At 42.5% G+C, this 11,489-nt stretch overlaps 2 protein-coding genes across 3 annotated transcripts; both read right to left on the bottom strand.

The window, feature by feature from the left end:
- Window positions 1-232: 232 nt before the first annotated feature.
- LOC129829489 (small nuclear ribonucleoprotein G-like) lies at window positions 233-5,937 on the bottom strand. Of its 2 annotated transcripts, none has more exons than XM_055891195.1 (4): window positions 5,828-5,937; window positions 1,088-1,110; window positions 600-724; window positions 233-461 (listed from the first exon to the last, which is right to left on the bottom strand). In XM_055891195.1, the coding sequence occupies exons 1-4, from the start codon at window positions 5,857-5,859 to the stop codon at window positions 411-413; spliced, it is 231 nt and encodes a 76-aa protein (XP_055747170.1). In that variant the 5' UTR covers window positions 5,860-5,937; the 3' UTR covers window positions 233-410. The 2 variants fall into 2 exon arrangements, with proteins under 2 accessions (XP_055747170.1, XP_055747171.1); XM_055891196.1 differs by lacking the exon at window positions 5,828-5,937 and adding an exon at window positions 4,618-5,147.
- Window positions 5,938-6,117: 180 nt separating this feature from the next.
- Window positions 6,118-9,431, bottom strand: LOC129829485 (zinc finger protein 768-like). The gene is made up of 2 exons (XM_055891189.1): window positions 9,261-9,431; window positions 6,118-8,710 (listed from the first exon to the last, which is right to left on the bottom strand). The coding sequence occupies exon 2, from the start codon at window positions 8,693-8,695 to the stop codon at window positions 7,193-7,195; it is 1,503 nt and encodes a 500-aa protein (XP_055747164.1). The 5' UTR covers window positions 8,696-8,710; window positions 9,261-9,431; the 3' UTR covers window positions 6,118-7,192.
- Between the last annotated feature and the right edge of the window lie 2,058 nt (window positions 9,432-11,489).

Here is an 11,489-nt window from a genome sequence, read left to right as displayed (position 1 = left end):
GACCCCTTGTGTCGACTGTTGAGAAATCAACCCGTGTCCATTAATTGTAGTCATGTGTGTAAAAGTGAGAAATTAGGGCAATCAGTAACACAAAATTTATTAGAGATAATAGCCCTCAATGTTTGAATAGATTTATATCTCCATTGTATTTTATCACCTAACTATAATTTGACCTTAAATGTAATCAAGTGGTTGAAACATGTAGGGGTATAAAAAAACAATTGTGCAAAAATAAAGAAAACAAAATACCCAGTTTATTCACAAGATTTCACAATTCAAAACATTTCCAAATGAAACATCTGTCTAAACGTATCAAATACATACTCTATCAACAGGAAAAACAAGGAAATGACATAATAAAAAAAGTGTATAATGTCCATTATTCAACTTCTTTCAAGCCATCCCCACCCTCATACTCTCTCAAGTGCCTCCAACATGATGATGCTGTTTCCTCTGATTACCTACAGGAAGTAAACCAAAACAACAACAACTGATTTACATGCATAAAAAGGTGTGGTGACATTGATGAATCAAATTAAAATGTGTCTGTCCTCAAGAGGTAGTGTGTAAATGTAATTGACAACGCTGTTGGTACTGACCACCATGCCTATGGTGTTCTGTATTCCCCCAGGGGCCATCTCCAAGCAGTCATCCATCACCAAGTTCATGAAGGGGTCAAATCCTCGCAGGACTCCTTGGACCTGCCTGCCACCGTTCAGCTTCACTGAGGAACAAGATGTTGAACTTTGAAGACCTGGGGCGCATTAATTACGCCCATTCTGTTGCAAAACGTTTCTTAAAAATGCAAGCAAAGTGAACAGGGAAGGACCTACCAGAATTTGTCTGTTAGAAACTCTGTTTGGACTAATGATTACACCCGTGAACTACATTTCAACAACAGTAATAATGAGGGCAAGCCAAATTGGAGACAACTTCAAGTACTGAAATAGAAAGCATGGCTAAGAAATTGTACATCGGGTTTGTCAATTCATGCAATCAAAGCCTCGGTTGGCTCTGGATGCAAATAGATAATTCATAGTTTGTCAATTCAACTCAGCAGAACTCGATATTCAGAATCAGTACTCACGAGAAAGCTTCTTGTCCATGAACCTGAAATTAGCAGAAAATACGTTATTATTATTTGCTAATAAAGATAGCTACACCACAAACTGTATGGCTTTACCAGAGAGGGTTTGGCTATGTGTGAGTGTACCAGAGAGTCTGATTTGCACAACGAGCTGCATGGTCATTTTTTCAATTTAACTAGGCAAGTCAGTTAAGATCAAATTCTTATGACGGCCTACCCCCAGCCAAACCCTCCCCATAACATGGACAACGCTGGGCCAATTGCGCACCGCCCCATGGGACTCCCGATCATGGCCGGTTGTGATACAGCCCGGGATCGAACCAGGGTCTGTAGTGACGCCTCTAGCACTGAGATGCAGTGCCTTAGACCGCTGTTGCCACTCAGGAGCCCCTCAACATGTTGAAATAGGGGTGTAAAAAGGGGTTCCAGACGTGGATTCTCAATCCTCGAAACCCGTGGTGATATCAAATATTAGCAATGTTACTGTGCAACGTAGGACTTTCTATTTTCTACAGATGCAAAACAATTCGTATGGTTGATGTAGTGCCCATCGACTATGAATGTTTCAACCTCTGTGCTGATTTTTTTTTGTTTACCGTCTCAAAGAGCACCAAAACGTACACTAACCATGTGAAAAACGTACACTAGCCTTGTGGTCTGTATCGTCCAATCACATGACTTGTATCTGCTCTGTGATTGGACGATACAGACAGCAATGCTGTATGGGATGATTAGTTTGTTTGCCAACTAACTCTGGTAGGTACACAGGCTTGACTTTTCTTTCATATAACTTTTTAAAAATGTGATTTCTTATCTTTTTAAATAATGCCCCAGAGATTCACCCCAGAGATTGTTGTACCTATTCAATGTTTGGAACCACGTGACCAACAATTTTTTTCATACAAAAACGAGTGCGTTTCTCAGTCCCGGAACCATAACTGCGGAAAGAGGAGTCCAGCCCGGTCGGCACTTTATGACCAGTCGGATATTCTTACACAGGGACACCCGAAGTCAATCTTAAATGAGTAATTGTTTATTTGTCAGCGCGCTGAAGGTTCCAACTAAGTCAATGCACCATATTACACATGTTAATCAGGAGCTCTGCCTGGGCAGACCCAGAGGCTGTCTTAAATACAGCTTTACACAGACAGGTTATATTAGCATGATTTAGCATAATTAATCATTACCGTTTTTTCATTCATGTGACCGACCAATACTGTTTCATAACATGTGACAGACCAACACCTCACAAATCTAATCAAATTTTATTTGTCACACACACACATGGTTAGCAGATGTTAATGCGAGTGTAGCGAAATGCTTGTGCTTCTAGTTCCGACAATGCAGTAATAACCAACAAGTAATCTAACCTAACAATTCCACAACTACTACCTTATACACACAAGTGTAAAGGGATAAAGAATAGCTTTCTCTCAGTTTCAAGGTCAGCTTCTCCTCTCTAAGCTGACCTTGAAACTGAGATCTTTTGTTCGTTCTCAAAACAAGGTCTGGGCGTACTGCCAAATTGCAGCTATTGATAGTGATGATTTGTACAGTCAGCCACTTGCATGAACACAGAAATTAGTATAGAGAACAGCACATGAATAGAACACAGAAATTAGTTATAAGAAAAGCACAAACATTAAAATGCCATTACTTACGTACACAAAGATAAGGGGTGTAATCATGCCGATTCTATAGCAAAATGTTTTCGTCTGTTGCAAAACGAACCGTTTACTCCAAACTGAAAAGTTTTTGGACAAATGCAGGTAGGTCCCTCCCCGTTTGCTTCCGTTTTGTTCTTAAACAGTAATCAGTTTCCATAAGGAATACACCCAAGTTCTAAAGCATTATAGCAACATTTTACATTGGTGAGTTACGAAAGTATATCGAGTGGTGAGGAAGAGCTCCATGGACCCTTTGCGCCCGGAAGCCATTCATTATAGTCATCGCGCTCTGTAGAGTTGCTATTTTCTCGAGTTTTCTCGTGTCAAGTAACTCGTGGCCTTCCTGGATTACTCACTATATTAATAGTCTGATTTGATCGCCAAATATGATAGTCAGTAAAAAAAGGTTAAGGGTACAAGACTGTGTACATATCTGGCTGTGTTGGCAAACATAGGTCACAGGTCTTCCCACTTAGCTAATATGCTTGTGGATAGAAACTTTAGGAAGAAATTGAAACTTCTGCCTAAATTGTGACTTGGGAGTGTTCGGAATCATTCAGTTTATCTGAGTAATTATTATTATTTTAATTTTAATTACAAACATGTAACGTTACACGTTAATGTCGTAGTTGTACATTTTCAGTGAAAATTACTACAATAAATGTAATGTTGGTAGAAACCATCTGTCACTGTGATACAGTCTACACTTCTCAAATGGGGAGAGTTTGCGCTTCAAGACGGTAACACGAGAACACATGGACACAGTGTCCTTCGGCCCGTTTGACGACTGCTGTCTGGCTGTTAAAGAGAGGGAAGCAGCTAGATAGTGTAGCCAATAGCAGGCCAGAGTGACAGCTAAAGCACAAGTTATTTATCGCTATCCTACTAGAAATCAAATTAAGTGGAAGGAAACAAAATTGGAGATTGGGACCAATACTACATGTTGTTTCCCTCCCTTGCCCATCAAAATGAAACACTTTATTTTACTAGTGCTATGCTGCTGTTGTTGCCAGCATAAACTAGCTAGCTGGGAAGGGCTCATCAGGACCACTGACTGAACTGAATCCATTCGTCTCCACACTTGACTCCCAGCGGCGTGACATATGTCATCCATTTGGGCACCAGGCTTGTACATATAGCCTCTCCCAAAATAAATGAATGGTTAAGTCGCTGCCGAACCTGAGGTATAATAAGAACTGGAGACTGCCTCCAAGATGTCCGCCCATTGTTTTCAAGGTAAGTCACGTTCGCATACGCCGCTTCATGAACCGTCTATATCTGGGATGCATTAGGGTTATACGGACCAAAATCACATGCGCACAGGAAGTAGCGTCATAACGTCATCCAAAAACATACATTTGATTCAGGCTGGACGATATGGCCAAAATCTCATATCCCGATAACGATACATATCACGATAGCACATTTTCTGTAAATTCAATGAATAAATAGTTTATATAAAATGACCACATGTAAAGGCCTACTTCTTACATTTTGAATTATACTCAACAATAAAAAGGTAATTATTTCTCCTTTTATTTAGAACCATTGTGCAAATTTTCAATTAAGCACGTAACAAAATAAAATATGAATGTATTAAACCGAGAAAGGAAAATACTTCAACTATAGTTGCAAACAAAATAAATATAACCCTAAAATATTATACATTTAACGACCCTGGATTTATGAGCCCGGATATCGACTCTGCCGCTTGAGCATGCTTTTGGGGAACAGTCGATAGCGCGCTGGACTTCGGGCTAGAAGGTCGAAGGTTCGAGGCCTGCTCGTTTCATTACAATATATATATATTTGGGGGCTTGCCTGTTATTTCGACATTAATACGTGTACATATCAATTTGGTACCTTGAGTCGAGTGTTAGCACCAACTCACGAAACCCCCGTTTCTTTGCAGATGTACGTTGTAACTGCAGCTGTTATCTCCTTCCATCTTCGTGATTCTTTGCCATATGGTGTGCCGCAGGCAAAAGCCTCTTGCAACGTCTGAGTCGGGGGTTTGTTTTGAGCACTCGGCTGTACTTTTTGGGGTCTCATCCGTAGACTCTTTCCGTTCTGTTTCACATGATTCTTGTGTAGGTGGTAAGAGGTTAGTGGTGTTTGAGCCTGTTGTCGGGACCGGTCTGCGGCATATTTTGCAGAGGACGGTTTTCTGGTCCGTGTCAGACTTTTCATACCCAAACCACGTCCATGCGACCGAAGTAGCCCCTCTTTGGGGTAAGGTCTCCGTGTCACGTTCACTCTCCTCCGTGTTTGTTTGTGTTGTGTTCCACGCAGCACGTGTGGAAGAACGCAAAGCGTTATCCAATTGACGAAACATATTGCCGTAAAGAGTGATTTGCGACGCGAAATAAACGATACAGCATAATATGAAACGATAGAAAAACGTCTAACGTCATATCGACCAGCCCTACATTGGATGAATATAACATGTAAATATATTTGGCCCCAGCTACATTTGAATAATTCAATGGATGTCTTGTGCACAAGGTGATGATTAAAGTCAGAACCCTGGCCCCTTGGGTAGACTCCTCACCAACACCAGAGGAAGAGCGCCCAATTCGGTGGAAATCTGTCTCCCTCCAGAAGGTGGCGTTTTTTCGGAGAGACATGTATCTTGTCAGTATATCCATAATATTTCCAACCACTATTGAACATGAAGCCGGAATCTAACCCAAATGGGGGGACTCCTTTTAATGCGACTGAGCGCAGAGGCAACTCGTTGTCGTCGCGCGATGGACCAGAGCTAGCCGGCCACAAGATTGATAAACCAAAAACAGAGAACCCATCCATTAAAAACACTTTCGTTTGTAAAACATGACATTTTTTATGATATTCAATGTAAATGTTTGTATGGTTTAACTAGATAACATTTTCATTCACTAAGTTAGCTAGCAATTTTACTAGCCGCACAACAGTAGCTAGCTAACGTTACAGACTTGTCCGTAGCTTTGTTGGCTAGCGCGTAGCTAACCATGTTAGCTTGCTAGGCACATTATCTACAATTGGCCGTGAAATATGATCGTAGACAAAATATGTATTAAAAAAAGGAACTCACTTCTTCAACTCTGGTGGGTGTGCTTTACTCATGTTTCTTTTTGTAGTGGGCCTTCAGTTCGTGAGACTTGCGTTCGTGAAAAAACGGAAAGCATGCGCAACAAGCAGAGCCGGAAAACGTCATGCAAACTTCCTCTAACATAAGTGGGCACATCGCCGCCTACTGACTAGTATTGCAGCTTGCTTTTTCTCTTCTTATACTCGGTGTACAAAACATAAAGAACATATTCCTTACATTGACTTGCAATATTGAATTCTGTAACTACACGAATGGAGTAAACACAAAACATCTTCATGGGAGAATACTTTTAATGAGGTATGTTCTAAGAAAAGGTTGCTAACTCGGATACAAAGGCACTTTCCTAAGTTGAAACCTAAAATCCTTTTTAAAAATAACATTTGACTTCTTTTTAAGATTTAATTATATTTAATTTTTTACAAAACAGCAGAAAATTGATAACCTGGTACACCAATTGCTAACAAACAATTTCAGGAAGGTTGCCATCAATGCTTGTTTTGCATAATAATATCCAAGACAAAGCTTCTTCCAGAGAAAATGAACCTGTTATGTCACATTGTTAGACGGCCTTTAGTGGCTCCATGAGTATGCATATCTCTCTCACACACACACACACACACACACACACACACACACACACGGTAAATAATCATGAAATTGATGCTAAACCAGTGTCACACTTACAAGTACAATGCCATCAAGAGTTGGAAAAAAATCACATTAAATGGAAATATGGTCTGCATTTGAGTCTTCAAATCAAAACCTGTCAATAAACCTGTTAATATTATAGTAAACTATATCACTGTCCATTCCAACTGCTATGTTACATAAAAAATACTTTAAAAGCTATTTGAAACCACATCTTAGGCCATGTTATTTCTAACAGTGCAGTTAATATTGCAACCCAGATTTGTTGAAGTTGAATTGGGTTGTTTATAAAAAAAATAAAAGTAATATTTTAATGCTCCAGCAACATGCTAAATTAGGTCTTGCGTATATTAATTTCATTTAAACCAAATCGACAAATGGATGGTTGGATCTGATTTGTGATGGGATATAAAATGTAGAAATCAAGAATTAACACGACGAGGATATAAGCCTAGGAAGATTGTGTCTTCAACGCTTCCACAGTGTACCACTGTGGGTCAGTCACGAAAGGTATCAGACAGCACACACATTTTTTTCTCAATGTATTGTTGCAACTTGAATGGCATGTTGACATGAGTTACATCCAAACAGCTATTCTGGCGAGTGGTCTAAATATTTCACACTTTAAAATGTACGTGTACACATAATATTCTCTTGGGAACTCAGTACAGCTTGTTCAAAAATGAAGAGTACATCATCTCAGATTTTGCCATCAGTGTCTGAATAGCTCCTCTCCTCATCGCCACTGACAACGAGGTGATTTTGGCAGTGTTGTAAGAAAGTGTCCAGTGTTACAAAAGCCTTCAGGCAGGGCACACAATGGTAGGCCCTCCGAAGCTTGGCCTTAGGCTTCTTAGAGATACTCATGCCCTGATTGCACACGCTGCAGTGTCTCATACTCCCTGTAGGCTGATGCAACTCCTCATGCTCCTTCAGGGCAGACTGCAAAGAAAACACCTCAGCACAAGATGGGCAAGGAAACTCTCCCTCTTCCTCTTTCATGGGAATTTTCTTTGGTCTCCCTCTGCCAGCCTTGACCAATGTTCCTCTCATCTTCCGTGATTGGTTGCGTTTAGTCTTTTTTGGCATCTTCTCAGCTAACTTGGTCTCCTTGGCTGCTTTCCCAACCTGCTGAACATGGCTTGGTGGTTCTTGACTATGGTTCTTGACATGTGCTTTAAGTGACAAGTGGTGCAAGAACACTTTACCACAAACTTCACATGGGTAAGTCTCTCTTTTCCTCCGCTTGCTAATCAGCGGCCTTGGATCTCTTCTGATATCCTTCTCTCTGCTGTGGGACTCTTGTCTGTGCAAGTACAGCTTGGCAGTGCTTGGGAAGACCCTGTCACAGGAACGACAGGAGAGGAGTTGACTCTTCTGCTTGGACTTTCTATTTACCCCATTTGTGCCTCCTTTTGGCGGGAGATACCTAGAGATACTCCACTCCTTCTGATGCGTGGATCGCTGATGGCAGGCAAGGCCAGCCCCTGAGCGAAAGCTCTTGGAGCAAAGTGGGCATTGGTTTGGCCTGTCAGGAACTGGGGCACTAGTGGCATCAGGGGAAGGAGAGTCCGAGTGGGGAGAGTCAGGGGGTGAAGAGTCAGACAGGGCAGATTCAGGCGAGGGAGAGTCAGCGGGAGGGCTGACAACTTTTGCAGTTCGCGAGGCAGATTTACTACAGCCAGCCTGCTGATGGTGAAGCAGTGCTTGCTTTTGGCTAAAGCCTTTACCACACGGAGCACAGGCATATGATCTGCTATCATGATGGTGGGACTGGTGATGAAGGGACTTATCCTGGACACTCTGAGAGTCTGAGGTTGAAGCCTTGCATGCATTGCATGGAGCATCTAGCTGAGGTTTACCACAACAGAGCTGACAAGGGGCTGCATCATGAATGCACTTGTGCAACTGCAAAGAGGATAGGAGAGAAAACTCCTTGCCACAGGAAAGGCATCGGTGACGCTTAGGTAAGGCATGTTCTCCCTGTTGGTGGTGCAATAATTCAGCCATGTCAGAGAATCCCTGGCTGCACTCTGCGCACACACACGGGCACACATCAGGCAGTAGTTGGTTTTGGCTTTTACTCTCTTGCTTTTGTGCCACAAGTTTTGCCAGATTTGTTAGCGCGTCTGATGCAGGCTTAGTCCGAGCAAATGACTCCTGAACTCTTGTAGTGTTCCAACTGCAAGGAACTGCATCCATCTTCAACCAAGGCACCTAGTTGGAGGTACAGAGGATAGTCTATTAGACACGTTCATGAATAAAGTAAATATAGGAAATTCATCATCCTGATGCAAGGGAAAACTTAGATATAACCTACAAAACATTTCATTGTTCTCTCTTTTTATAGTACAATGGTTGGCTGCAGAGACTGTATATTTGTCACCCTCTGTAGCTCAGTTGGTAGAGCATGGCGCATGCAACGTTATAATGGTGGGTTCGATTCCCGGGACCACCCATGCGTGCACGCATGACTGTAATTCGCTTTGGATAAAAGTGTCGGCTACATTTCATATATAATCCCTTAACTACCTACTGCGTCTCACAACTCAAATTATAGCAGGCACTGCAAATGTGGTAGTTGAGTATTTAACTGTGTGTAAACGCCGTAAAAGCTTTACCACCTGTATAGCAAAAAAGTATACACTGAGTGGTAATAAAGCAAATAGCAGGAAATCGCTATAACGTTAGCTAGTTGCGTTAGCTAGCTAGCTAAACAAGACCGAATGTTAAAAGTGCCCCCACTCCTACAACGAAATGAGCTTACCTTTTTTTGTCAATCAAACTTGAATACTGGCAACATATCCGTTTCCAACGAGTGTAGAAGTAATTTTTCAAGATAAGTACTTGGCTAACGTTACCAAAACTTTGTTTTCATTTCCCTGTAGCACCGTAGCCATGTGTTCCAAAGTGAAGCCAAGTTGTTTGTGTACTTTGAGTTTTGATAGGACTACAAAACCTAGCATTCTGGTACTTCCGTTTACACCAATGAGTCATTCAAGAACACTAACGTGGTCAGGAAAGTTGGTGATGTTAGAGAAGAACCCGATGATGTAATGTACATATAGGTAGGGGTATATTGACTATGCATAGATAATAAACAGCGAGTAGCAGCAGGGTATAAATGGGGGGGGGGGGGGGGGGGGGGGGGGTGGTCAATGCAAATACTTCGGCTAGCCATTTAATTAGCTGTTCAGCAGTCTTATGGCTTGAGGTTAGAAACTGTTTATGAGCCTTTTGGACCGAGGCTTGGGGCTCCGGCACCTCTTGTCGTGCAGTAGCAGAGAGAACAGTCTATGACTTGGGTGGCTGGAGTCTTTGGCATCTTTTAGGGCCTTCCTCTGACATTGCTCAGTATATAGCGGCAGGTATAGTGGTTAGAGCGTTGGACTAGTAACCAAAAGGTTGCAAGATTGAATCCCTGAGCTGACAAGGTAAAAATCTGTTGTTCTGCCCCTGAACAAGGCAGTTAACCCACTGTTCCTAGGCCGTCATTGACAATAAGAATTTGTTCTTATCTGACTTGCCTAGTTAAATAAAGGTAAAAAAATAAATAGGTCCTGGATGGCAAGAGCTTGGCCCCAGTGATGTACTAGACTGTACGCACTACCCTCTGTAGTGCTTTGTGGTTGGAGGCTGGGCAGTTTCCATACTAGGCGGTGATGCAACCAGTCACGATGGTGTAGCTGTAGAACTTTCTGAGGACCCATGCAAAATCTTGTGTTTTGAGGGGGAATAGGTGTTGTCGTGCCCTCTTCACGACTGTCTTGGTGTGTTTGGACCATGATAGTTTGTTGGTGATGTGGACACCAAGGAACTTGAAGCTCTCAACCTGCTCCACTACAGCCCCGTCGATGACAATGGGGGCGTGCTCGGCCCGTCTTTTCCCATAGTCCACGATCATCTCCTTTGTCTTGGATCACGTTGAGGGAGAGGTTGTTGTCTTGTCCTGGGACCACACTGCCAGGTCTCTGACTTCTGGCAGAAGTCCGCAAGTTGTTGTGATTCTAGATGGCCAGATAGCTATCAACAATGACAAGAAACTGCCTTGTGGGAAATCATAAGTGACTTGTTTCAGCTAGTTTTATCTTGTTCTTGATACCATGTCCTGTTTTGAGGTGTTTTGACTGATGTCACGTCAATGCTAATATGGCCCAAAAAATCCCTAGCTAACCAACAACTGTAACAATGTATTTGAGAGACAACAAGTGCTCAGTGTGCCAATTTATTTATGTTTTCAATAAACATGGAGACGAAATATAGTTTACATGTTGTCAAAAATCAAAGCCAAACCAGTCTGTTTTGCCCCATGGTTGCGCGTGCATCGGTTTGGTTGCTAAACAACCAACCAATCTATACCTTGCAAAATATTTGTTACACCAGTGGAGGAGTACTAAAATGGAGGCGTGTTGGCTTCAAAACAGCAACCCCTATCAGTTATCTAGTATATCATTGGATGAACCCCAAAGTTTATAATTAGAGAATTAAGTGGAATGTAAAATATATGTAACGGATGTGAAATGGCTAGCTAGTTAGCGGGTACGCGCTAGTAGCATTTCAATCAGTTACGTCACTTGCTCTGAGACTTAAGTAGGGTTGCCCCTTGCTCTGCAAGAGCCGCGGCTTTTGTGGAGCGATGGGTAACGATGCTTCGTGGGCGACCGTTGTTGATGTGTGCAGAGGGTCCCTGGTTCGCGCCCGTGTCGGGGCGAGGGGACGACGTAAAGTTACATCTGTTACATTGGTGCCGTGACCCGGATCACTGGTTGCTGCGGAAAAGGAGGAGGTTGAAAGGGGGGTGAGTGTAACGGATGTGAAATGGCTAGCTAGTTAGCGGGTACGCGCTAGTAGCATTTCAATCAGTTACGTCACTTGCTCTGAGACTTAAGTAGGGTTGCCCCTTGCTCTGCAAGAGCCGCGGCTTTTGTGGAGCGATGGGTAACGATGCTTCGTGGGCGACCGTTGTTGATGTGTGCAGAGGGTCCCTGGTTCGCGC

Source organism: Salvelinus fontinalis, chromosome 31, assembly GCF_029448725.1.
Source record: "Salvelinus fontinalis isolate EN_2023a chromosome 31, ASM2944872v1, whole genome shotgun sequence".
NCBI lineage: Eukaryota > Metazoa > Chordata > Actinopteri > Salmoniformes > Salmonidae > Salvelinus > Salvelinus fontinalis.
The sequence above is the reverse complement of the archived record's forward strand: the minus strand, read 5'-3'. Positions and strand labels throughout refer to the sequence as shown.